We start from the raw sequence: 27652 nt of genomic DNA, 5'->3' as shown, positions 1-27652 counted from the left end.
CTGCTCTTAGCGTCCGCGGCGCTTGTCAGGGTGGTGGCTGTAGGCCTTCAGTGCCCACTCTCGTGATTCAGTGGAGGGGTGGGGGCAAATGCAGTGTGTTTCAAATCTGGCGAGCTCGCTAGGATACCGGTAAATCTCACAAAGCCTATTGACAGCACCTGGTCATTTAAAATGAGCAGCCTGAAAAGTGAAACTGCTTTTATGCATTTGGACTGTTTTCGTTTCGATATACTCAGTCTGCATCAACCTTTCCCTGCTGCAGTGCTGGGCGGGAATGTGATCTTGTTCTTTGGCTGGAGGGGCAGCTGACCCGAGCAGGGCTACCTCTGTTGGGCCGGGGACGGTGCACAGCACTGAAGTTCTGGGTGGGCATCTGGGGGCAATTGAAGCCACTGCCCGAAGGGGCGAAGGCAGCCGGCAGGCGCCGGCTCGACGTCACTGCGGCGCGTCGCTTCCGGTGCCCAGCGCGGCAGCGAATGACTTCCCCCTCGGAGGGGCTGGGCCCGGGCTGCTGCGACCCCCCGGAGCTCGCGATTGCGCCGCGCCCGCCGGCGCGCCTTCCAGCGGCTGCGTCCCGCCCGAGCTGGGGACCATGGCCACCGACTCGTGGGCCCTGGCGGTGGACGAGCAGGAAGCGGCGGCTGAGTCGGTGAGTTGGCTTCAGCCGTGAAAGAAAGGGTCGGGTGTCGGGGGAATGAGTTCTGGCCGGGATCTTGGTCGCTGGGAAAGGACACTAGGCAGGTGGGGGTGAGGGGGTGCGGGGAGAAGATGAGTGGAGCCTGACCCTGAGCTGGCTTTGTCTACCCGCTCTCCTCCAGCGTCACGTAGTCGCAGGTGGTTGCTCCGGGGCCCAGGCGCCCAGCCACCTGCCTGTCTTTTTGGGATCAGGGTCTGTCATAGATTGCACTCCTGATCCTGGGTTGTAATCACCGTTTTAGGTGTCAGTCTCCACCTTCAAGTTCTGAGCTGCTCGGGTTCTGGAGCCATGTCCTACTCCTGTTTGTGTACCTCCTCCAGCTTGCTAGGTGATAAATGATGACACGGTGGTTTTGGCAGTCAATCTCCTAATCTGCTTAACTTTGTTCTTTTTTCTGAACCTGATACATAGTAAACAAAATGAAAGTTAAACATTACTGTGTATGATTAATTTCTCCCTCCTGAACATTCTAAGTTCTGGCAGTGCTTTGCACCTACTTCTGTTAATGTTTGTTTCTGATAATTCCTCCAGAGCAAGGACCTTGTTTCTTTGTGTTTTATTTGTTTGTCTTTTTAACTTATAAAGAGAAAAGGTTTATTTTGGCCCACGGCTTGTTTTGACTTTTTATTTATTTTTTTTATAACTGATAAAGTTATGAATGCATGCACAGAAATAGTTTCAAAAACAGGGGTTTCTACCAATATTTTCTTCCCCAGAGGCAAATACATTTTCCTTGAAACTCATTGATAGTTTTACCACTGTGTTTCCTAAACAATATGATTATTTTGCTACTTATTGAGTTATCAGTTTTAGATATTTAGACTCTTTTCCCCTCCATCTTCTTCCCCCATCACATATGCATGCCTTTCCACACCCCTTTTTTTCTTTTTTTAGTTGTAGATTGACACAATATCTTAATTTTGTTTATTTTAATTTTGTTTATTTTAATGTGATGCCAGGGATTGAACCCAGTGCCTCAGCATGCTAGACAAGCGCTCTACCACTGAGCCACAACCCTGGCCCCCCCACACCCCATTTTTCATTTTAATATTGTAACTTTAGTTCAGTAGTCTTATGTTTATATTATTAACTAATGAATACTTTTCCTTTTTTATATAAAATACATATTTAGAAGTAGTTGGACATAATACCTTTATTTTATTTATTTTTATGTGGTGCTGAGGATCTAACCCAGGGCCTCACATGTGCTAGAGGAGCGTTCTACTGCTGAGCCACAACCCCAGCCCTTCCTTTTTTTTTTTTTAACTAGGGATTGAATCCAAGGGCTCTCTATCACTAAGCTGCATCCCTAGCCCCGCCCTCCCTCTCTCTATATATATACACACACATTTTTTAAAAATAAATTACTTTGTTTTTGATACTGGAGATTGAACTCAGGGGCATTCAATCACTGAGCCATATCCCCAGCCCTATTTTGTACTTTTTTAAATTTAGAGACAGGGTCTCACTGAATTGCTTAGTGCCTCGCCATTGCTGAGGCTGGCTTTGAACTTGGGATCTTCCTGCATCAGCCTCCAAGCCACTGGGATTACATACGTGTGCCACCTCACCCAGCTATTTTTATTTTTAAATAGGTCTTGCCCAGTTGCCAAGGCTGGCCTCAAATATTGATCATCCTGATTCAACCTTCCACCTCCAAGCAAGTAGCATGGATTACAGGCATGCTCCACCTCTGCTTGGCTATACTTTCACATTTCTGTAAAACTTATTTTTCTTGGAATTTTTAATTGCTGTATTTTTGGCTTTATGTTTTTTGTATTATTACCATTTCAAACCCAAACTCTCTGCCACTTAAGTTGATCCCAGGTTGTTCAGATAGGTACATCAAGCATTCTGCCAATTCGATCTCTTCCAGGCCTTTAATCTGATTTAATTGGATTAGACACCCCTATGTTTGGAACATAATTCATTTTAAGAGATGGAGGAGAAAGGAAGAGATTTGCTTTCAACCTCATTCTAGGGATTCCTTCCTCCTTCTGTTGTGTTGGATCCCTTTCTTTCCATATTCCCTTTCTTTTTTTTTTTTTTTTGATAGTGGGGATTGAACTCAGGGGCACTCAACCACTGAGCCATATCCCCAGCCCTATTTTGTATTTTATTTAGAGACAAGATCTCACTGAGTTGTTTAGTGCCTCAATGCTGAGGCTGGCTTTCAACTTGTGATCCTCCTGCCTCAGCCTCCCTAGCCACTGGGATTACAGGCATGCACCATTATATCCAGCTCCTCATCTTTTTTTTTTTTTTTTTTAATTTGTTAATTGACTTTTATTTTATTTATTTTTATGTGGTGCTGAGAATTGAACCCAGTGCTCACACCTGCTAGGCAAGTGCTCTACCACTGAGCCACAACATCTATATTCCTTTATTTTGGTGAAGCCATCAATTTTTCTGTTCTAGAGGTGTATGGGAAGTAAATTTTTTAAAAATATGCATGTGTAACCAGATGTGGTGTACTCCTGTCAGCCCAGTGACTTGGGAGGCTTAGGCAGGAGGATTGCTAGTTCAAGACCAGCCTCAGCAATTAAGTGAGACCCTGTCTCAAAATAAATTAAAAAGAGCTGAGTATTTGCCTTAGTGGTAAATCTCCCCTGGGTTCAATCCCCAGTACCTAAAAAATAAAAAAAGCAAATGAAATCTTGCATGTCTAAAAATATCTTACTTTGCACTATAATTTCGATATAAGTTTGGCTGATTGTAGAATTGTAAGTTGCAAATTGCTTTCCTCACAAATTTTAAAGGCATTGTTCTGTTGCCTTTTAGACTTTTGTATTGTTAAGATTTTTGAGACCATTCCAATTCCTGATGTGACTTACTTCTCCTTTTAAAAATTTTAGTATTTTTATTTTTTTGTACTGGGGATTGAACTTAGGGGTGCTTTACCACTGAGCTACATCCTCGGTGCTTTTTATTTATTTATTTATTTTGAGACACTCTCTCAAAATAAGGAGGCTGAGCTGGAACTTGTGATCATCCTCCTTTATCCTCCCATCCCTCAGTCAGCCCTTTGTTTTTTCTTCATTCCCTCTTTTCCAGAACCCTTATAAATTGTGAGATTGATTGATTCATTGATTGATTCTTCAGTGCTGTGACTGTAACCCAGGGCTTCACATGTTAGACAAGCACTCTACCACTCAGCTACAAACTCAGCCCCGAGAACTTCTTTTAGTTGAATATTGGACCTCTTGGACTGACTATTTAATTTTTTTTTTTAGATTGGGTTTATGAAGGTATAATTTCTTATAGTAAAATTAACCCTGTTTGTGGTACAGTTCTGTGAATTTCAACAAAAGCAGTTCCGTAACACCACCAAGGTCAACATCCAGAGCATCTATACTGTCCCGACAAAATTCCCATGAACTTTGCTGTCACGCCCTCCTTTCTACCCTTCTCTTGCAACTGCTGATTTGTTTTCTGTCATTATTATAGTTTTATTTTTTCCAAAATGCCATGAAATAGAATCATACAATATGTAACTTTTTTTGTTGTTGTTGTTTAGGGATTGAACTCAGAACCTCCTGTATGCTAGGCAGGTGCTGTATCACTACGCTATATCAAACCTTTTTAGTTTCTTTTTCTTTTCTTTTTTAAATTTTCTTGCTTTTCAGGTACTAGGGATTGAACCCAGGGGTGCTCTACTACTGAGCTACATTGCCAGCCCTTTTTAGTTTTTATTTTTAGACAGGGTCTTGCCAAGTTGCTTAGGACCTCGCTAAATTGCTTGAACTTGTGATCCTCTGCCTCAACCTGCCCAGTCACTGGGACTGTAGATGTGCACCACTGTGCCCAGCTAATATGTAACCTTTTGACAAGTCTAGCATCTTTCACTTCAACATAATACTTTCAGGATTCAGCCATGTTTTTGCAGGTATCAGCAGTTGATTCCTTTTTATTGCTGAGTAGTAATCCATTGTGGATATGCCACAGTTTGCTTATTCTCCAGTTAATGGACATTTAGCTATTTTCCAGTTTGGGGCAGTTATTATGTTTGCATTTCTCTCTCTCTCTTCTTTTTTTTTTTTTTTTTCGGTGGTGTGGGGGATTGAACCCAGAACTTTGTGCATGCTAGGCAAGCACTCTACCAACTGAGCCATGTTTGCATTTCTCTTACATAAATACTTCAAAGTAAGATTTCAATCCCTGTCTCAGCCTCTAGAGTAACTGGGATTATAGGCCACTGTGCCTGGCATGTTTTTTTGTATTTTTTTTAAATAAATGCATTTGAGATCTCATTTGCATACCATATACTTTATCTGCTTAACATGTACAAGTTTGCTGATTTTTAGTATATCTACAGAGTTGTGTAGTCATCATTACAACCAATTTTAGAACATTTTGTTGCTTGTCAGTCACTCTCCGTTTCCCTTAAACTGCCCAGCTCCTGACAATCATCGCTAATCTACTTTCTGACTCTTTAGATTTGTCTCTTCTGGACATTTCACATAAGTAAACTCATAATATGGTCCTTTGCGACTGGCTTCTTTTTCTTAGCATAATCTCTTCAAGGTTCATCAGTTGTGACATGTATCAGTACTTTATTCCTTTTTTTTTTTTGATATGTGTATATTTTTTAGTTGTAGTTGGACACAATAGTTTTATTTTATTATTTTTATGTGGTGCTGAGGATGGAACCCAGTGCCTCACACGTGCTAGGCGAGTGCTCTACCACTGAGCCACAACGCCAGCCCTTTATTCCTTTTTTATTGCCAAATAATAAATAGTCCATTGTATGGATATACCACATTTTATATATTCATTCATAAATTGATGAACATTGGATTGTTTCTATTTTTTGGTTATTATAAATAATATTCCTGTGGTATTAATGTACAAGTTTTTGTGTGGACACATAGTTTTAAATCTCTGGTGTAAATCTAGAAGTACATACACTGCTGGTGGGACTGCAAATTGGTGCAGCCAATATGGAAAGCAGTATGGAGATTTCTTGGAAAATTGGGAATGGAACCACCATTTGACCCAGCTATTGCCCTTCTCGGTCTAAACCCAAAGGACCTAAAAACAGCATACTACAGGGACACAGCCACACCAATATTTATAGCAGCACAATTCACAATAGCTAAACTGTGGAACCAACCTAGATGCCCTTCAATAGATGAATGGATTAAAAAAATGTGGCATACATACACAATGGAATATTACTCAGCAATAAAAGAGAATAAAATCATGGCATTTGCAGGTAAATGGATGGAGTTAGAGAAGATAATGCTAAGTGAAGTTAGCCAATCCCAAAAAACCAAATGCTGAATGTTTTCTTTGATATAAAGAGGCTGATTCATAGTGGGGTAGGGAGAGGGAACTTGGGAGGGATAGACGAACTCTGGATAGGGCAGAGGGATTGGAGGGGAAGGGAGGGGGCATGGGGTTAGAAATGATGGTGGAATGTGATTGATTATTATTATCCAGAGTACATGTATGAAGACACAAATTGGTGTGAATATACTTTGTATACAACCAGAGATATGAAAAATTGTGCTCTATATGTGTAATAAGAATTGTAATGCATTCCGCTGTCATATATAAATAAAAAAATAAATCTAGAAGTAGAATTTCAAGATTATATGGTAACTCTGTGTTTAGCTTTTAAAGAACTGCCAGAATGTTTTCCAAAGCAGCTGCACCATTATGTTAAATTTAAGATTTTTTTTCTTTTTTGGTTCTGGCGATTGAACCCAGGAATGCTGTATCACTGAGATATATCCCCAGCCCTTTTTATTTTGAGACAGGGTGTTGTTAAGTTACTCAGTTTGGCTTTGAATTTGAGTTCCTAATGCCTCAGCTTCTCAGGTAGCTGGGATTACAAGTATGCACCTTTGTACCCTGTTTAAAATTAGTATTTTTTAGATTATCAGATTATCTATGAGAAGCACTATTTCTTAAAATATTTTTTAGTTGTCAATGGACCTTTATATTGTTTATTTATTTATGTGGTGCTGAGGATCAAACACAGTGCCTCAGCACATGCTAGGCAAGTGCTCTACCACTGACCCATAATCTCAGCTCTGAGAAGCACTTTTATATAGGGATTAATACCTTTGGTGGACTTTGATTTGTATTCTGGTTCCATAACTAACTAGTTATATGACCTTGAGCAAGTTGCTTAACCTCTCTGTGCCTTAGTTTCTTCATCTGTAAATTGAGAATAATCATAGTATCTACCTCATTGAATTATGGACATGCCTGATATGAGTGATGGCTATTATTGTTGTTATCTATAATTCACATAGGTGGGCTTTTTTGTTGTTGTTTTGTTTTTTGGTACTGGGAATTGAATTCAGGGGTACTTGGCCACTGAGCCATATCCCCAGGCCTATTTTGTATTTTATTTAGAGATAGGGTCTCATCGATTTGCTTAGTGCCTCGCAATTGCTGAACTTGTGATCCTCCTGTCTTAGTCTCCCGAGCTGCTGGGATTACAGGTGTGTTCCACTGTGCCTGGCTCACAGAATTTTTTTTGAAGGAATCTGTTTTTTTGTCCATATTGTATAGATCAGTTAGTTGAATTATGGGTAAGATTTGATATTTAACCATGCAAAAAAACAGGTCAATTATAATAAGTCACAGTATTCAAAAGCTGAACAAATAAGATGCCTGTTACCCTCCTCTGTCTTTTGGAACTCCCACTGAGGCTGCTCCCAGGAGTTGCATGCATGTGACTGCAACGCATACAGAGCAACATTAATTATTCCACCTGTATTTTATTTTTAAATTTTTATTTATTTATTTATTTATTTTTACCTGTTCGAGATTTTATTAGCAGGACCGTAGTGGCCAGTCGCAGAAGAGAAGGGGGTTGAGAGAGAGAGAGAGAAGAGAGGGAGAGAGAGAGGAAGAGAGGGGGAGAGGAAGAGAGGTAAAGTAAGAGAGAGGGAGAGTAAGAGAGTGAGCACGAACAGGGTGTTGATATTTATGGGCTTAACACAGGATGAGGAGGAGCAAGGTGAGTGGGCTGTTACTTCTTCATTGGCCGAGAGTTCACGCCACTTCAGGGATTGGAGGTGCACCATTCAAAGTTCTAGCCTTTCACAGGGATTGGAGGTGATGGTTTACTCGCCATTCAGTGTGTCATAGATCTCAGCTCCTGGAAGAGAAGCGCTCCGGGCGCCATCTTTACCAACATTCCTCCCTTTTTTGCTTTGGTTTGGGGGCGTCCTCCTCGATCTGGCTACTTCCTGCTGAGTAGGGGTGTCATTTAGAGGGAGGGAGGGAGGGAGGGTGGTCAGTTGTTTGGAGAAGGGCCAGGAGGCCCCATATCCATGCACTAAAGGCATGGATTTCCTCCAAGGAGAAGTCCATGAACATGCCCTACAACAATCTGCAGGCTGGTGGTGGATGTCAGGCAGGTGATCAGAGGAGTGGACTACTACAGGAACTGTTGCACTCAGAGTTTGGGAATGGGATTCCACCTTGAGTGATGGGGATCCCCATCCTGGGTTTCAGCACCAATGTAAGGAACGGTGGAAAAGCTCCGTACACTCAACAAGCCAAAACAACCGTTTACCCGTCTGAGATTTCATTAGCAGGACCATAGTAGCCAGTTGCAGAAGAGAAGGGGGGAGAGAGAGAGAGAGAGAGGAGAGGGAGAGGGAGGGAGGGAGAGAGGGGGAGAGGAAGAGAGGTGTAAAGTAAGAGAGAGAGGGAGAGTAAGAGTAAGAGAACACCTGTATTTTAAATATCCATCAAGCTTCATTTCATACTCACTGTAGATAAGAGAATATTAGATTCTATTTACAATTTCTCCTCTTTGTTCCATTGGAGATCTCTTTGTTAATCTATTTATTTATTTATTTATTTATTTTTTGAAAGAGAAAATTTTTTAATAGTTTTCGGCGGACACAACATCTTTGTTTGTATGTGGTGCTGAGGATCGAACCCGGGCCACACGCATGCCAGGCGAGCGCGCTACCACTTGAGCCACATCCCCAGCCCCTCTTTGTCAATTTAGAGGGTGAAGGCTTTCAAAACCTGCTAAGGCTTTCTAAGTCTTCTACTTCACAATTTTGCCCAAGGTAACCCCTGTTCAATCAATACAGGTCATGTGCTACTTAAATGTCCCTTCTTATGCCTCAAGAATTGTTTCTAAAGTACTTTTGAATAAAATGAAGTGTAACTATATAATGTCCAATTATTCAGATATCTTAAAAACTAAAATATTAAAGGCAGTGAAAAAAAAGTGGCTATTATAAAAGTAGGGCTTTGGGCAATTTGGAAAAGGTGGGTGGTTTGTTTTGCCTTTTGACTAGTTCCTAGGTTTCAAAATGATTTTGGTCCAAATAAATAGAGCAAAGAAGGGTATCTGAACTAATCGTGCTTTCAACCTAAGTGCTAGCATTCAGTTTGCTGCCATTACAGCAGGTCTATTTAGGCTTCAAGACCCTTAGAGCCTACCCAGGGCTGAGTAGTCTTTCTCCATTCTGTAGGAATCTGCAGTGTGTATCAGAATTCTAATACATTGTAATAAAAGACATCTGTTGGTGTCCTTTACATTTGAAGTGGCAACTTTTTCTACACATTTTACCCTGTTAATTTCAATTTGAACAATATATCAACAAAGAATGATTCTTCTATCATTGAATGTCCTTTTATGATTGAATTAAAATGCTTTATAGTAATGGATATTTCTGACTCACTTATACTTCGTCAACTTGTTTATACCTCAGCCCTGTCATTTAGTTAGGTAATAGTTATCACCCTAGAAATGACTACTACTAGCCTTTCTCTTGTAAATGCTGCCAATCTGTGTATCTGCCTGTCTCTCTGAAAAGTTGAGTACCAGACTTAAGCTGGTAGAATGTAGGTAGTGCTTTAGCAGACTGAAAAATATTGGGCACCTACTACATATCATGTACTGTGCTGGTGATTCCATTGTTATTGTCTGTTAGTTTGTTTTCCTTCATAGTTAAGGATTAGAAGTGAGCCTCTTCCATTGTCATCTAAATACCTATTCAACAAAGTTTTTATTTTCATTTCTATCTCCCCACCTTCCTTCCTTTTCCCCTTGGTCCCTTGGAAAAGACAGAAATGAACCTCAGGACATAAAGAACTTGATTGTGATTTAAGAAATAACCGTATCATTGTAGTGATTTTTTATATTCTTATCTTTTACTAAATGATATCTTAGATGCCACTTAATATTTTATTAGTGTACCTGTTATGTACTGGATCCAAATTTTGAAATATTTTGTCATTAAGGTATTTACATTCTACTAGGGATGGTAATCCTACCAGGTTATCCCTAAATTTCCCTGTTTTTTTTTTTTAATTATTTTTATTTTTGTTTTTACAGTGCTGGGGACCCAGGGCACATGTGCTAACATTGAGTTACATCCTTAACCCTTTATTTTTGAGACTAGGGTCTCACTAAGTGGCCTATGCTGGCTTTAAATTTGTACTCTTCCTGCCTCAGCCTCCTGAATAACTGGGATTATAGGTATATACCGCCATATCTTGCTAAATTTGCAATTTTTTAATAAAAGTCTTAGTAATTCTTTCATTGAAATGTTTCTGTGTTATGCCTGGTGTCTTTGTATTCCACTTCAGCCTAGTGGGTATTCCAATTATACAGTATGCCGCCGTGCTTCAGTCTGTTCCAGTTAAAATGTCAGACACCCAGTACAATGAGGCTTTGATATGAGGCTGCTATCAGTGGCTGTAGTGCTGTGGCTAGAACATATCCTGCAGCATGCATAGTCTTATCCACAGATGCTTTGCCTTGTAGTCCTTCCTGTTCTCTTCTAATTTCTCTTTAGATTTGTTGGGTAGAACATGAGAGTGTGTGTATGCCTATAATCCCACAACTCAGGAAACTGAGGCAGAAGGATTGCAAGTTTGAGGCTAGCCTCAGCAACTTACTGAGACTCTGTATCAAAATAAAAAAGATCAAAAAAAAAAAAAGGCTGGGGATGTAGCTCAGTAGTAAAGCATTCTTGGGATCAATCCCCAGTACTCTCCCTGCAAAAATGAAGAAGAAAAAGAAGAAGAAGAAAAGAATGTGAGAGAATGACAACTCTAATGATATTCCTCTGAGAAAATCTTTGTAATCGGGGCATTAAGCAAACTCACAAATTAAATTCTTTAAAAATTGTAATTAGAAACTATTGCTTTTACTCCTGTGTAACCTTTATTTTTTTCTATTACTGTATTTATGGGAAATTTTGTTTATTCTTATTCAAACATTAAGTAAAATGAACCCAGCAGAACAGCCTGCTGAATCCTTCCCAATGAGTACACCTAGTGAGAAGGTCTTGGGAGTGGCTTTTTCTCCCCACCTTCATGAGGGAGGCTCTGTTGATTCAAAATCTTTTAAGTGATTTTCCTGACACTTTCCCCTCCCCCATATTCTTCATTTAGTTGAGCAACTTGCATCTTAAGGAAGAGAAAATCAAACCAGATGTCAATGGTGAGTAATTAAAAGCTAGTTTGAAAACAAATGTCATTTCCTTTAGTATTTTTATTTTGGCATAATAATTATTTGGAAAAAATTATATTTGTTCTGGACAGGGGGCTAGCAGATATTGTCATTCTTTTGATTTGAGAATCAATGAATTAGATCATAGAATCAAAGTATGTTTAAGAATGAGTATATTATTATTATTATTATTTTTTAACTGTTCCTCAATTTGGGATGAGGTGGATAAAGTATGAGCAATCTGAAAGTTCATCTATTGTAATTATTCTGGACTTAGATCTATCAGTAATCTAAGTGGAGATGGGTAGGGGGCTTAGCTCAGTGGTAGAGTGCTTGCCTGGTATGGCTTGCATTGCCTGGGTTTGAATTCCCAGCACTGTCACAAAAAAAAAAAAAAAAAAAAAAAAACAAGACCCGAAAAGCAGGGAGGGTGCAATGTAATATTTACCTCACTGTGAATCTTTTTCTGTATATTTTTACATAGGTACAAATTGTTTGACTATTTCTGTTCTATTAATAAATTTGTATGCATAGATCTTTAGTAACATTTTTTTTTCACAAGCTGACAGAATATCATGTACACAGATATTCTTTTGTTGAACATTGGGTGTTTTCTGATCATAGCTATTGTAATAGTATCTTTCTATACTATTTCAGCATTATTGATGCTATGAGGGAAATAGCATTATTTTTTGAGATATAGGGTAAGTGAACCTGGAAGGAGAGAGAACTGAATATAAGCAGCAGTCTCTTAATACTTTATTTGGGGATAATAAAATGTTTTTAGTAGTGGCTTTGTTCTCATTTATCTTTTTGCTCTCAGGCCTTTACTTTTCTAGTATCCTAGAATTTGAATTGTCTTGGCTGTTGGATTTGGGATGTGACTTTAAATGACAGCCACTTTGTGTTTGATAAAGGTGCTGTTGTCAAGACCAATGCTAATGCAGAGAAGACAGATGAAGAAGAAAAAGGTGATGTAGCCTTAAAGCTCTATAAGTGAAATTCTATATTCCAAGAAAATGTGTTGTTATGAGGCTTCATTTTTATACTCAACTTGGCTTGACTTTAAAAGGGGTCCCAGTGCTAGTTTAAGTTCAACTTAAATAGTTAATAGGTGAAGGAATTCTAATGATTACTTTTTAGAGAAAGTTTACATTGAACAACTAATAAACTTAAGCAGCAGCTGGAAATATTCCCTTAATGATTATCTTATACAGGGTATTATAAAAAGAATTTTAAGTTGTATCCCCATTGTTTAATAAAATAACTTAATTATATTTTGGTACAGGTGACAAGATGTGAACAACTTATGCCACATAAAAATTGAGACTTTGTTAGTTCCTTTTGTTGTTGTTGTGATGGCTCTGTTAAGCTAATTTTTAAGTTTATATTGAATGCACATGAGAAGTAAATATTTGGAAGAACAGATAACCCCCCCAAAAAGGATTGTTAGAATAGAGTTCTAAAACTGGGTGCCATGACACTTGCCTGTAATCCCAGCAAGTTGGAAGGCTGAGGCAGGAGGATTGTGAGTTCAAAGCCAGCCTCAGCTACTTAAAAACCCTGTCTCAAATTAAAACATAAAAAGGGCTAGGAGCCGGTCATGGTGGTACATGCCTGTAATCCTAGCAGCTGGGGAGGCTGAGGCAGGAGGATTGTGATTCATAGTCAGCCTCAGCAATTTTTTGAGGTCCTAAGCAATTCAGCAAGACCTTGTCTCTAAATAAAATATAAAAAAGGGCTTGGGATGTGGCTCAGTGGTTAAGTGCCCCTGAGTTTAATCCTTGGTACTAAAAAAAAGTGGGGGTGGGGGGCTTGGGATGTGGCTTAGTGGTAAAGTGCCCCTGGATTAAATCCCCAGTATCACTGAAGAATATGAGGCCCCAAGAGGCAATGTAGGTATTATAGCCTTTCTTTTTGATAAAGTAAGATGGGCTAGGATGTGGCTCAGTGGTAGAACACTTGCCTAGCATGCAGAAGGCCCTTTGTTCAATCCCTAGCACTTCCTAAATAAATAAATAGAACTATTTTAATTATATTTATAAATCAAAACTATGATGTACCCTAAATTAGAAAGCCCAGTACAAACATATTATTGAATTTAAATGGACTCATTCTGGATTTCATGGACTTTAAAAAATCTTTGATCTTTTTTCCCTGACAGAGGACAGAGCTGCCCAGTCTTTACTCAACAAGCTGATCCGAAGCAACCTTGTGGATAACACTAACCAAGTGGAAGTCCTACAGCGAGATCCGAACTCCCCGCTCTACTCAGTGAAGTCTTTTGAAGAGCTTCGACTGTGAGTACTTGTTTACTTTCGACTGTATTTTGTTTACTTCTTTTGCACTTAGGTAGAGATCCTAGACCTGTTGTACATATTTTTTCATACAGAAGAATATTTTTAGCTAACACAAGTCAATAATCAGATTTATCTGCTTTGGTTATTAAGGAATATTTCCAGTTAATCTGTAAAAGCTTTAGCTGCACTGTCACATTGTGTTCAACTCAATTATTGTTGTTTAAAAACTATGTGTTAACAGTGAAAAAGAGAAGAAAAATCTACCAAGTATTTTGCTGTGTTCCTCAGTCAGAGACTATATGACTGTTACCTTCAATGGTTTTTCTAGGAAACCACAGCTTCTCCAAGGAGTCTATGCCATGGGTTTCAACCGTCCATCCAAAATCCAAGAGAATGCATTGCCTTTGATGCTTGCTGAACCGTATGTATACTGATACAATTCTATTCCATTTTTAACTTTCTAGTTTCAAAAACTTATTTTAAAAACTTATACTAATAATATATACTCCTTGTAGAAAAGCTAGAAAACAATGAGGAAAAAAGAAATTATCTGTAATCTCTCTCCCCTTGCATTATTGATATTATGGAGTAGAGACTTCTAGACTTTTTTTCTATGTAAATTGTTAAATGTAGTTTTTTAAAAAAGTGGAACCATATGTAACATTTTATATGCTATGTTTTTTAACTTAATTGAATGATTATCTTTTTTAAAAAATATTTTTTAAAGTTGTAAATGGACACAATACCTTTATTTTTTAAAATTTATTTTTATGTGGTGCTGAGGAGCAAACCCAGTGCCTCAAGCGTGCTAGGCAAGCAGTCTGCCCCTGAGCCACAACTCCAGCCCCAAAAGATCATCTTTCTTTCTTTCTTTTTTTAAAGAGAGAGAGAGAGAGAGCGCGCATTTTTTTTTAATATTTATTTTTTAGTTTTCGGCGGACACAACATCTTTGTTTGTATGTGGTGCTGAGGATCAAACCGAGCCGCACACATGCCAGGCGAGCGCGCTACCGCTTGAACCACATCCCCAGCCCTCTTTCTTTCTTTTTTTTTAATATATATATATATATATTTTTTTTTTTTTTTAAATATTTTTTTTTAGTTACACATGGGCACAATATCTTTATTTTGTTTATATATTTTTATGTGTGGTGCTGAGGATTGAACCAGGGTCCCACATGTGAGAAGCGAGCGCTCTACTGCTGAGCCACAACCCCAGCCCCCAAATGATCATCTTTCTATGTTAGTAAATATATTTATATCATTCATAGATACCATGATTTCATTATATGGATATATATATATATATATAATTGTATCAAGTATACTAGGCAAAAAACAAACAGAGAGCCAGGCGTGATGGAACACACTATAATCCCAGCTATTAGAGAGATTGAAGCAAGAGGATCTAAAGTTCCAGACCAGCCTCAGCAATTTAGCAAGACCCTATCTCAAAAAAAATGGATGGAGATGTAGTATTCCTGGGTTCCATCTGTAGAATCAGGAAAAGAAACCAGGTTTCTACACCCGAATAGTATAATTACTAAGGTTATTTTCTTTCTTTCTTTTTATTCTAATTAGTTATGCACTAAGGTTATTTTCTGTTGCAGTGTTTTTCCACTTTCATAGGCATTTGAATCTCATGGCAATTTATTAAAAAGCACATTTTGATTTTAGTAGGTCTGAGGTTGGGACAAGGATTCAATATTTCTAATAAACTTTCAGGTAATGCTAATACAGGATATATTAAATCCCTTTTTATATTTTATTTTTGTGGTGGTACCTGAGGATCAAATCCAAAGTCTTGCTTATGCTAGGCCAAGCGCTCTACCACTGAGCTACATTTCCAGCCTTCAGATCACTTTTTTTTTTTTTTTTGATACTGGGGATTGAACTCAGGAGCATTTGGCCCACTGAGCCACATCCCCAGCCCTATTTTGTATTTTATTTAGAGACAAGCTGCTAAGGCTGGCTTTGAACTCAAGATTCTATCTCAACCTTCCAAGCCACTGGGATTACAGGCGAGTACCACTGTACCCGGCCCAGATCACATTTTTAACAAGGCTCTAGGGCATGAAGACCCTTTTATAAAGAAATTGATTCCTATGGCCAGGAGTGGTGGCATGCACCTGTAATTGCAGTGATTCAGAAGGCTGAGGAGGGAGGATTGCAAGTTCAAAGCCAGCCTCAGCAACTTAGTGAGACCTGTCTCATAATAAAAATTTTAAAAAGGACTGAGGTTGCAGCTCAGTTAGAGCTCTTGCCTGGCATGCATAAGGCCTTGAGTTAAGTCGTCCCCAGTACCCCAACATATATTAAGAGGTGGTAAATTATAAATATAAATTAATGCTACCGAATTTAAAAGTGGTTAAAATGACAATTGATCTAGTATATATTTTAACTAAAGTTAAAAAACAATAATATATGTGTGCGGCCCGGGTTCGATCCTCAGCAGCACATACAAAGATGTTGTGTCCGCCAAAAACTAAAAAATAAATATTAAAAAATTCTCTCTCTCTCTCAAAAAATAAAAAAAAAAACCCAAAAAACAATAATATAGCTGGGCACAGTGGCACATGCTTGTAATCTCAGCAATTTGAGAGACTGAAGAAGGAGGATAATAAGTTCAAAGCCAGCCTCAGCAACTTAACAAGGCTCTAAGCACACCTCAGTGAGACCCTGTCTCAAAAAAATTAAATTAAATGTAAAAAAATTAAAAGGTGGCTCAGTGGTTAAGTGCCCCTGGGTTTAATCCTTGGTATAAAAAAACAAACAAACAATAATATACCAGAACTACTGAATTGTACATTTTAAATGGGAAAATTGTATGGTATATGGATCATCTCAGTAAAGCTGTTTTAAAAGGTGACAAGTGCTCTGGAGGAAAATAACTCAAGGAAATTGAGACATAAGGACCTGTTTGCGGTTTTTACCCTCAGAATTTGTTATGACAGTTTTCAGTCACACAGCAACATTGAAAGGATTTTAATGTGAATACCTTTATACCGTCTATCTAGATCCTACCATAAACATTTTACTATGCTTTTTCACATATCCACCCATGGAGTACATCTTTTTTGTCATTATTTTTTGCTCGTTTTTGTTTCGGAGGGGGTCAATTTTTGGTTTTGATAGCCAGTGATTTTTTAATTTTTTAAAAATATCTTTATTTTTATGTGGTGCTGAGGATCGAACCCAGTGCCTCACATGTGCAAGGCAGGCACTCTACCACTAGCCCCCACTAGTGATTTTTTTAAAAAGTATGAGTCAGCATATATCCCTTCTGTGCTCAAAATCCTTCTGATTGCTTCGCCTTTCATTCAGAGTGTGAGACCTGCTCTGGTTCCCTGTTACCTCTCAGCTAACATCTCCTACTCTGTCCCTTATTCTAATCCATCAGTGTCCCAATACTGCTCTGACAAGATGCCAGCTACACTCCCATCTTAGAGCTTCTGGCACTGGCTATATTCTACCTGGGACAGTTGTCCCAGACAACAACATGCCAATTCTCTCCTCTCTTTCATGTCTTTGCTCAGATATCATCTACTTGAGGTCCTACCCTAACCACTTGATAAAAGTTGAATCTACTTTGAAATGCTTTTTAAAAAACCAGATATATGCTTCCAGTGGCAGGATCTGGAAATGAGGTGGCGTGAGCCATATATAGCACCTTGAAGGTGGCAAAAAGAACCCCCTGAAGCAACCCAAGAAGGTGGGTCAAAGAGCTACATGAGGAAGATGAGCTTTCAAGTAGAAACAAAAAGAGGAGCAGAAGAAACTTGACCCCAGGCAACTTATCAAGACCCCATCACAAAATAAAAAAATAAAAAGGGCTGGGGATGCAGTGCAGTGGTAGAGTGTCCCTGGGTTCAATCCCCAGTACTGGGGGCGGGGAGGGGGGAAGGAATGAAGTAAAGAATCATTGGCTGCTGAATTGAGAATAGATAAAAGATGTAGAGTGTTTCAAATTCAGTCATAAAGTCTTTTCTCTAGAGTGCTTTGTAGTTGTGAAACTGGCATATATAACTCTGTAACAGAATCCAAGGTCTCCTATAAATGAAATTTAAATATCAATTTTTTTAAGCTTTATTCTTTGTTTTTATTAACTAAAAATGTATCTTGACATATAAGCTCCTAAATGGTTTGTTTTCTTGTGCAGCCCACAGAACTTAATTGCCCAGTCTCAGTCTGGTACTGGTAAAACAGCTGCTTTTGTGTTGGCTATGCTCAGCCAAATAGAACCTGCAAACAAATATCCCCAGGTAAGGACTTGGTGAATTTGGATGTTCTTCTAATGCATAGCTAAAAGGGGAATTCCATTTGATGGATTAAAAGTCAAACTATGCTACTTTTTTTGGGGGGGGTTGGGATTGAACCCAGGGACTCATCTGTGCTAGGCAAGTACTCTACCACTGAACTATATCACCTGCTGATATTACCATTATTTGCATAAACTAGAACTCAAGCACAAACATTATGGTTGATCTTTCAGTGGTAACAAAAATCCATGGTTTGAAAGTTCTGGGATATTCTGTTAGACTTCATTCTTGCAGAAAAAAAAAATCTCATCTGCTAGAAAGTTCTAACAAATTTTGTGGGGAGAGGGTCCTGGGGTTAACCTAAGAGTGTTTTACCACTGAGCTACATCCCCCATCCTTTTTATTATTTTAAGACAGTGTCTCACTAAGTTGCTTAGGGCCTTGCTAAGTTGCTGAGGCTGGCCTTGAACTTGCAATCTTGTCTCATCTTCCCAAGTTGCTGGGATTTCTGAGAACTTATTGAGTAAGTTAAAAAGAGGCTAATGTTTGATTGCAATTTCAGATCCTTACTCATAAATGGATTCTTGTAGTCAATAGCTGTTTTCAAGTGTCATTACTCAGCCAGAATTCTGATTCCAAAGAATTTTAGCTTATGAGTGTACCTTAAAGAATCAAAGGGTATACAGTTTAACTTACATATTATTTCCTTCAGCCTCACCTGGGGGAATGACCAGTTTTTAATGGGAATTCCCTTGATAAAAGAGATTTTCTCTTGATCTTCCATTCTACACTCTTTCCTACTCTTTCAGTGTCTGTGCCTCTCCCCCACATATGAGCTCGCCCTTCAAACAGGAAAAGTGATTGAACAAATGGGCAAATTTTACCCTGAATTGAAGCTAGCTTATGCTGTTCGAGGCAATAAATGTGAGTATGAGTATGTGATCCTGAGTTGTTAACCTAATGAATTATTTTCATTTTGAAAAGTTTTGAAACACACCCAGTAGTTAAAATAATGTAATAAACACATGTATGCTATCTGTCTAGATTAAAAAACTTAACATTCTGCCATATTTCCTTTATTTGTATATGTGTGCCTGCATTTTTGTTGAACCATTTGAAAGTAAGTTGCAGATATTGAGATATTGTACTTTTCATATGGACATTTTTGCATACCCATGATGTCCTGATCACAACCAAGAAAACTAATAAATTCCCTGGGATAATTAATATCCATTTTTCACTCTTTCCCATTTATCCTAAAACTGTTTCTTTATGGCTTTTTTTTTTTTTTTAACAAAATTAAGTCAGTGTTTATGTGTTGCAGTTTGGTTGTTGTATCTCTTTGATTCTTTCAATGTGTAATTGTCCCTATACCTTCCCCCTCAATTACATTTGACCTGTTAGGTTGATCAGTGCACTTGCTTATAAAATGTTTCACATTCTGGATTTTTTAAATTTCCTGATTTCTTTCTCATGTTATTAGAAGCACAAAAATCTAAAATATTCATGGCAATTGACTGTGGGGGCTTGTTGTTATTCTTTTCTCTATATACATCCTTTTTAATTCACTTATTTACAACTAATGATATTTTATTTTTTTATACTGGGATTGAATCCATGAGTGTACTGGGGATTGAACCCAATAGAGCTTTATCCCTGAGATATATCCCCAGTCTTTTTTGTTTATTTTGAGACAAGGTCTTGCCAAGTTACTGAGGGTCTCGCTAAGTTGCTAAAGCTGGCCTCAAAGTTTTGATCCTCCTGCTTTAGCCCCCACAAATACTCAGGATTATAGGTGTATACCATTGTACCCAACAAGGTTATAATTCTTAAAAGAACTAAAAGGTGAATCTCGAAGTCGCTTCTAATTCAAAATGAAGAACCAAATTCTTCTCAACCACAGGAATGAGAAGTACACCATAATCTGTCATGCCAAGTTAGGGAAGTATACTTTCTCAGAAAGAGTGTTTGTGTGTCTTTCAGAAGATAAAACTCTGTATAATAAACCCTATTTACTGACTTAGGCAGGAGAAACATAAAAGCAACTGACTTATTTGAAGTAGATGTCCAGATAGCTGACAAGGCAGAGTGCATAGAAAAGATAAGAACTTTCTTTGAAAGTTCAGTCTAATGAGGAAGCTCTGGCCTAGGAAAAAGATGTGTTTTTTTGTCGGCCCCCCCCCCATATTTATTTATTTATTTATTAAGCGTAGTTGGACACGATGCCTTTATTTTATTTATTTTTATGTGGTGCGGAGGATCGAACCCAGGGCCTCGCACGTGCTAGGTGAGCACTCTACCGCTGAGCTACAACCCCAGCCGCAAGGAAAAAGATGTTGACAGAGTTAAAAAACAAAAGAGATCAAATACTTGAAAGAGACTTGGATGATTCTAGAAAATGAATAGAATGTCATTGAAGGTCTGGGGATGAAGCTCAGGGTAGAGCACTTGCCTAATATATGTGAGGCCCTGGATTCAATCTCCAACACTGAAAAAACAAAAGAAAAAAGAAAAAAAAATGCCACTGAAGATATTTTTATGTTATTATTATATCCTCCTTAGTATGTGTTTTTTTTGTCATGTTTCTCTATGTATCCATTAAATAATGTTGTGATATCCTAATTTTCCCTTGAAATATTAATGCAGAAGGGCACAGTGGCACATGCCTATAATCCCACCTATCCAGGAGCTGAGTTGGAGGATCACAAGTGCAAGTCCACCCTGGGCAACTCAGCAAGATCCTATCTCAAATTTAAAAATTTTCAACATGACTGTGGAGATGCAGCTCAGTGGTAGAGTGCTTGTCTAAACTGTATAAGTTATTGGGTTCAGTCCTCAGTGCTGCAAAAGACATTAGAATTAAATTCAAAGAGTTTGAGGGTATATCAGAGAGGAGAGCTGGCTTTGCCTTTGAAATACCCACAGAAAACATCTCATCTCCACAGTGGAAAGAGGTCAGAAGATCAGTGAGCAGATTGTCATTGGTACCCCAGGGACCGTCCTGGACTGGTGCTCCAAGCTCAGGTTCATTGACCCCAGAAGGATCAAGGTGTTTGTTCTGGATGAGGCTGACGTGATGATAGCCACTCAGGGCCACCAAGATCAGAGCATCCGTATCCAGAGGTAAGAACTGGAGTCAGGAAGGAAGTTCAGATGCCTCTTCTTGCTTCTACCCGTTCTTTGGTACTTGGAGCAGCATTTCTTTGATGGGCCATTTTCATGCCAGCACTGACCATCTCTCAGCCAGGGTTGAGAAAGGAGACATGGGACCCTAACCTACTCCTGTGCCACCCTGGGTCTGCTCTTCCTCTACCCTGGCCCTGGGATGCTCTGTACACCTTGCAGCCTGGGGCTATAGCCCATCCAAGCTGGGGAGGCTGTTTCTTCTCTACCTTCCAATGAAAATCGTGGGGTCATGTAAAGTGCATGGGCCTCACCTTGCAGGATGCTACCCAAGAACTGCCAGATGTTGCTTTTCTCTGCCACCTTTGAAGACTCTGTGTGGAAGTTTGCCCAGAAAGTGGTCCCAGACCCCAACATTATCAAACTGAAGCGTGAGGAGGAGACGTTGGACACCATCAAGCAGTATTATGTCCTGTGCAATAACAGAGATGAGAAGTTCCAGGCCTTGTGCAACTTGTATGGGGCCATCACCATCGCACAAGCCATGATCTTCTGCCATGTGAGTAGCACCTGCAGGGCTGCCCCGCCCCCTTCCCAGCCAGCTGCATCTCTGTGCTGAGGAGGACCTGGTTCACACTGTGAAATTGAAAAGGAAGGATATAACAATCACCTGTACCATCCCCCAGACATAGTCTCCTCAAGTTCTTGAATTCTAAGGGGAAGACTTTGTGAACGGCTGAATCTTCTTTGATCCTACTTCTTAGAAGTTGTTTGAAAAAAAACCCAAATAAAATTCGATGAAATAACTTTAAACATTAAGGATATCGACTATTTAGAAATGAAGATCTTTGGCTCAATTCACACTCTCCCTGGATGAAAAAATAAAAGTGCCATGGTGCACACCTGTAATCCCAGCTAATTTAGAACCTGGGGCAGGAGAGGATCACAAATCACAGACCAGTCTGGGAAATTTATTTATTTGTTTATTTAAATTATAAAGGGCTGGGGACATAGCTCAGTGATAGAGCACTTTTCTAGCCAGTTGTGAGGCCCTGGGTTCAATTCCCAGTACACACAAAAAAATCATCCCCCCAAAATTATACAACTGACCAAATTGTTATATCACAGGCATGTAGGAATATATAACAATGAATCCCACTATTATGTATAATTAGACTGCATCAATAAAAGTATGGAAAACAGAATCATACTGTTTCTGCTTACTCTCATCAGGGCTTCTGTGTTTTTAATGGCAGTAAGCCATTTCAGTTTAAACAATTATTTTTCCTTCCAGACCCGCAAAACAGCTAGTTGGTTGGCAGCAGAGCTCTCAAAAGAAGGCCACCAGGTGGCTCTGCTGAGTGGAGAAATGATGGTGGAGCAGAGGGCTGCTGTGATTGAGCGCTTCCGAGAGGGCAAAGAGAAGGTTCTGGTGACCACCAATGTGTGTGCTCGTGGTACGCAGAGACTGTCCTGGAATCCTAGGCTCAGGCACCCAGCCCTGTTAGCGAGAGAAGTCCTTATATCCAGGAGACTTGGATGGTCTCTAGGAGCCCTCTGGGGTTGGCGGGGATAATCCTATCCTTTTCAGGAGAGATGGGATTTCCCTTCGGGTGATGGGAATTTATAGAAGCCAACAGTCATGCCCAGGTACAAGGAGACACTCAAAACAGAGCCAGCTCTTCCCAGAGCATCTCCACTCTTGCGTGTGTAGCAAAGACTTGCTTTGTGGTTTCATGGTTTTAGTACCTGCAAGGTTCTGGTACGTACGCCAATATGTGTCCTCTCTTGTGCCTGCACCCCAGGACTTTGGACTGACTTGGTGTCAAATAGCTCAGAGGTGACCTGCTGCAGACTCTCCCTCCACCAGAGTGGGTGCATGGCTGACCATGTCTTTGGCCCTGACTCCTCTGTGTCCCTCCTTTGTGTAGGCATCGATGTTGAACAAGTGTCTGTCGTCATCAACTTCGATCTTCCTGTGGACAAGGACGGGAACCCAGACAACGAGACCTACCTGCACCGGATTGGGCGCACTGGCCGCTTTGGCAAGAGAGGCCTGGCCGTGAACATGGTTGACAGCAAGCACAGCATGAACATCCTGAACAGAATCCAGGAACATTTTAGTGAGTCCCCAGAGGGTCTCCTGCAGGCACCCTCTTTGTGGTGGATGTGGGGAAAGGGGAAGTTTTCCTGTGGCCCTGAGAGAGGCCTTTGTTCCTACACATGCTCCCTCCCTTCCCTTCTACCATTGGTTGGATGGGTGTTCTCAAGGAACAAACATAACGCTGGGGGCTTAGGGGCTCTAATGACGATTCCCCTGTGGCCAGGCTGAAGGGCCTGGGCTTTTGGATGTTGGTCAGAGCTCCCTGCTCAGGCTCTGGAAGCCTTTGGGGTTAAGAGGAAGGAGCATTGTAGTGGCCCAAAGAGCGGCCCATTCTTGGGCAGGGTCTTGTATCTTCCCTTTTCCTACCACACTGTCCTTGTGGGTGACTTCAGCTGTGTCTCCATGGCAACCCCATTTTGATCTCTCTTCACATCTTTCTTTTCCCCCCAGATAAGAAGATAGAAAGATTGGACACAGATGATTTGGACGAGATTGAGAAAATAGCCAACTGAGAAGCTCTACCAGCCACTGGTGCCCGCCCTCGGGGCTGCCCCTGCCCAGGAGACGAGTGCTTTCATGGCACAGGCCTCAACTGTCACCACAAAGACAAAGGCATGAGGAGAGGAGCTACCTACCTCATTTTAAATTACGTTTGGACTTGACAAAAAATTTTGCAAATGATGAGGGATGGTAGAAAAATTATTTACACCACTGTGGAAGACTAGGCGTGAATACACAGAAATTTACCTTTTGGAAATTTCGTCAGTGTTTTGGCCAGCATTTTTCTCATCATTACCTAATCTAGACATTGTGGCTAAATCCAGGATCCCCTGCAGAGAAATCCCCGCCTGTTCTCTGGCTTGGAGTGTGGGGGCCAGCCTCCAGCATCTGTGGAAATGACACAATAGAAGTGAAGAGGGATTACAGAAGGAGAGGACGCCCACAGTAGATAGGAGTTATGCCTCGACATGGTATCTGGAGGCTGCCATGAGGCAGCAGTGGCGGCCTGTGAGCTGCTACTTTGGACTGACTTGGTGTCAAATAGCTTATCTGCATATTGCCAGCCCCTCTGTCCTGATGCCCACACTAGGAAGGTATTTGCTGTGATGGACAAAAATGCCAGCCTCTGGGCCTTTGTATGCAGGCTTGTGTCTCAGGACCATCACCAGCCCTTTTCAGCAGGTTTGATCTGTGTATGGTGTACATTGGATTATTGGTGGGTCCTTTGCTTGTGCTTGGGCAAGTCCTGTGGAGAAGTCATCGTGGAGAAATGGTGGTAGACGTAGCTTGCCACAAAATTTGGTTTCACTGGCACTTGCAGCATATTTTTTGTGTTGCCTTGTTCCTAGCCCAAGCAAATAAAAGGTGGTCTGGGATTTGGATTCTCAGTGAAAATTGTGGTTCAGGTTTCTAATGGCCAGCCTCAAGGCAGCTTCAGCAATAGTCACAAATCTTTTTTTGCCTCCAGATCCCAGAAGTTTTGTCAGATCTGGGGAATGATACAGATATTTGGCATCTTGATTGTAAAGAGGTTCTGAACATCTGTGTTCCCAGGGCCTGGAATATACAAACAGGTGCAACCGAGGGACTAGATGGACTACAGCCATTCATCTATCCAAGGCACGAGTAACTGCCAAGGCCTATGCTCCATCCTTACTTGGCATCTATGCATAGGACAGTTAGAACAAAGAATAGAAATGGAAACTTTCTCACACCTGGCCAAGGTTCTTGGTACCCAGAGTGACAGAGCAAAATGAGATGAAACTCAGGTGCAAGAGCAGTCTCAGACCCCCAACCAAAAGGAGTCCTCTTCAGCTCTTTGGCCTTGATATGGAATGTACTTTATCTAGGACCTGGAAGAGGAATTTTACAATTATTATTATTTTGTGTGTGGTTCTGGGGATCAAACCCAAGGCCTATACATGCTAGGCAAGCGCTCAACCACTGAGCTATACCCTTGGCTGTGGTAGAAGACTTTTATATGATTAGAACCATTCTAATCCCAGATCATCTTTGAGGCATCTCTGTTTTAAGGCCAGGCTGTCACCTGGAAAGGGAATGGGCCCAATATCAGCCTCCCGGTGCTTTCCTTAATCTGACATTGTGGAAAGACTGTGACAGACTGTCAATTCTGACACATTCTCCTGTGGGTACTTGATGGTGTAGTTTTCTGTGTACTCCTGGTCAACGTTGACCCATCATAGGAGTCTCGTAAGAAGAAAAGAAATGTTATAGTCTCCTGAAGTTCTGTGGACCAACTTTGAAATAACTAAAAACAAGGACAATAAAGAAATATATAAACTGCTCACTAGGCTGCAGGCCGACTCCACTCCTCACAATAGGTATGACTCATCTACTATTGCAGTCCCAAATCTGAGAAGGAAAATGGGAAATGGTGTACAGCTGATTCTTCAATAGTAGGAGTAAATGAATTTCTGGTGGAAGTGTAGATCAATAGTTCTTAATTTGGGGTCTTAGACCTCTGAGAATTCACTGAATGGGTTTCATGGAGTCTATGAAATATATGCATTAGTTTGAGTTTAAATGCATTTTCTTGGGGAGACTCCCAAAGGATTATGCATCTTTTAAAAAGCCTAGACACCCCCTATTGTAGATGGTTCTGGAACGTCATCCCAGTGTCACTGTGGATCATATCCCTTCACAGTCCATATTCATTCCTGCCAGTGCCTGTCTCCAGGGCTCAGTGGTCCACAGCTGCTTCTGTGACCTAGTGCAGCCTGGAGACTTCAGTGATGTAAAAAATGTATTGAATTTAGTTAATTTTGGTCCCCAGGGATTCTTTTACTGATTTTATTTATGGAATGATAAGCTGTGCCCTAAAAGAGAGAAACTCAGGAAAGAAAATTTTGGTCCAGTAGAAAATACTGGATGTTCATTATCCATAAACAATGGATTTTATTAGGATTTTTTTGGTGTCATTTATTGGCTGTGTTCTTATTGGCATAAGAACAAATCACTTGTTGATATATTCTTTATCGGTGTTAACTAAGATGTGTTCTCATTCATGAGTGTGCAAAGGAAACAGCATGTTTTTGGTTACTGTTATTAGTACTAAGCGAAGACTCACATGGTATTTCTTAAGCTAGTTATAGCCTGGTATTATGGGCTTGGAGATAGGTCTTCTCTTTGTCATTCCCATCTTGTTTCTTATTTAACATGTAGAATATTCCATATAAATATCAATGATGACCAGAAGGTAAGGATTTCTGAGGATAGAGAAAGTTTTGTGAAGAAATGGAGCTTGCATATGAGAGAAAAGCAAGATTCCAAGTGACAAGAAGAGTGCCCTAGGTAGGGGAAGGGAATATTAAGACTAACGCAGGATGGGGCTATAGCTCAGTGATAGAGCGCTTGCCTTGCAGGTGTGAGGCCCTGGGTTCAATCCTCAGGACCACATAAAAATAAACAAAGGTATTATGTCCATCAACTTAAAAAAAAAAAAAAAAGACTAAAGCAAATTCACCAGGATGATGATAGAAGTACACTGGAGAGGCAGGGAGATGAGCAGCCTAGCTATGTGCGTAGAGAAAAGTCTCTTCAGATAGAAAATGAAGATTGATTCTTTAAACAGTGTCTTAGTCCTTTGTGCTGCTACACCAAAATACCTGACTGTAATTTATAAAGAACAGAAATGTATTTCTCACAGTTCTGGAGGCTGGAAAATCCAAGATCAAGGAGCCAGCAGGGCTGACTGACCTCTGATGAGGACTGCTCTCTTCCTCCAAGATGGTACCTTGTTGCTACTCTTGAGGGAAGGACACTGTGTCCTCACATGGTAGAAAGTATGGAAGGGCAAGCAAGTGTTCACTTTAGCCTTGAGCTCTTCTGTAAGGATGCTCTGACTCTCCCAAAGGTCACACCTACACACACCCCCTCTAATGGGATTGAACCCAGGGCACTTTACCACTCAGCTACATCTCCAGCCCTTTTTATTTTTTGAGACAGAGTCTTGCTAAATTGCAGAGGCTGACGTTAAATTTGGAATCTTCCAGCCTCTGTCTCCAGAGTGACTAGGATTACAGATGTGCACCACTGTCCCTCTCAAGGTCACAACTTCTTAATACTGTTGTATTTGGAAATTAAGTTTCAACCTGAATTTTGGAGAGGGCACCATCATTTAAACCATAGTAAATGGTGTTTGAACTTAGTGGTAAATTTCCATAGATTCTTAAATTATAAAAGGGAAATGATGAAATTTTTTTTGAGAAGAATTTGTCTAGCAGAAATACATAGGATATTGAATATATTGGAGGTAGAAAATGCTGACAGCTAAGCCAAATTTTATTGCATCTGTCCCATCATACCCCCAGTGCTGAGATGTCATTTGGCTGTGTGGAAAACAAAAGAAGGAATGCACTGGGGAAATTGAAGAAGAATGGTAGGCCTTAACACCTTGTTATTCCAAGAAGGATCTGTGGTTTGTAAAAAATTCACTGCAAAAAACAATCTGAAGAAACCCACAATGAGAGTGTGGAAAGAACAGATTGCATTAGAATTGAATCCCTGTCATGTATGATGCCAGGCCTTCCACCTTTATAAGAGGGCTGATCCTCCTTCACCACACCACTCAATGTGTGGTAGATTTCAGGGGCCCTCTTCAGGTTTCTCTTGGTCTTGGACACAGACACCAGGTGCTTGGGAACCCCTTGTAGTTTTTTACATGAATGTTTTTTTTTGCTTGAGAATAAATATTCCTTATTCTGT

The 27652-nt window shown here is 40.2% G+C and overlaps 1 protein-coding gene across 1 annotated transcript; it reads left to right on the top strand.

Annotated features, from left to right (window-relative positions):
* The first annotated feature begins 462 nt into the window (after window positions 1-462).
* Window positions 463-27652, top strand: LOC114090767 (ATP-dependent RNA helicase DDX19B). The gene is made up of 12 exons (XM_027933011.2): window positions 463-649; window positions 11084-11132; window positions 12059-12112; window positions 13306-13441; window positions 13770-13862; window positions 17601-17703; window positions 18510-18624; window positions 20646-20823; window positions 21145-21382; window positions 22118-22280; window positions 22755-22946; window positions 23378-27652. The coding sequence occupies exons 1-12, from the start codon at window positions 593-595 to the stop codon at window positions 23437-23439; spliced, it is 1440 nt and encodes a 479-aa protein (XP_027788812.1). The 5' UTR covers window positions 463-592; the 3' UTR covers window positions 23440-27652.

Source organism: Marmota flaviventris, chromosome 18, assembly GCF_047511675.1.
Source record: "Marmota flaviventris isolate mMarFla1 chromosome 18, mMarFla1.hap1, whole genome shotgun sequence".
NCBI classification, from domain to species: Eukaryota; Metazoa; Chordata; class Mammalia; order Rodentia; family Sciuridae; genus Marmota; species Marmota flaviventris.
Note: the sequence above shows the minus strand (reverse complement) of the source record. Positions and strands in the feature narration are given on the sequence as shown.

What these genes read in the sequence shown, in the direction of transcription:
- LOC114090767 (XM_027933011.2), top strand. Translation starts at nt 593, where the DNA reads ATGGCCACCGACTCGTGGGCCCTGGCGGTGGACGAGCAGGAAGCGGCG. An exon ending in CAGAGCATCCGTATCCAGAG is followed by an intron (nt 20,824 to 21,144) that starts GTAAGAACTGGA and finishes CTCACCTTGCAG; the next exon opens with GATGCTACCCAAGAACTGCC. An exon ending in AAGCCATGATCTTCTGCCAT is followed by an intron (nt 21,383 to 22,117) that starts GTGAGTAGCACC and finishes TTTTCCTTCCAG; the next exon opens with ACCCGCAAAACAGCTAGTTG.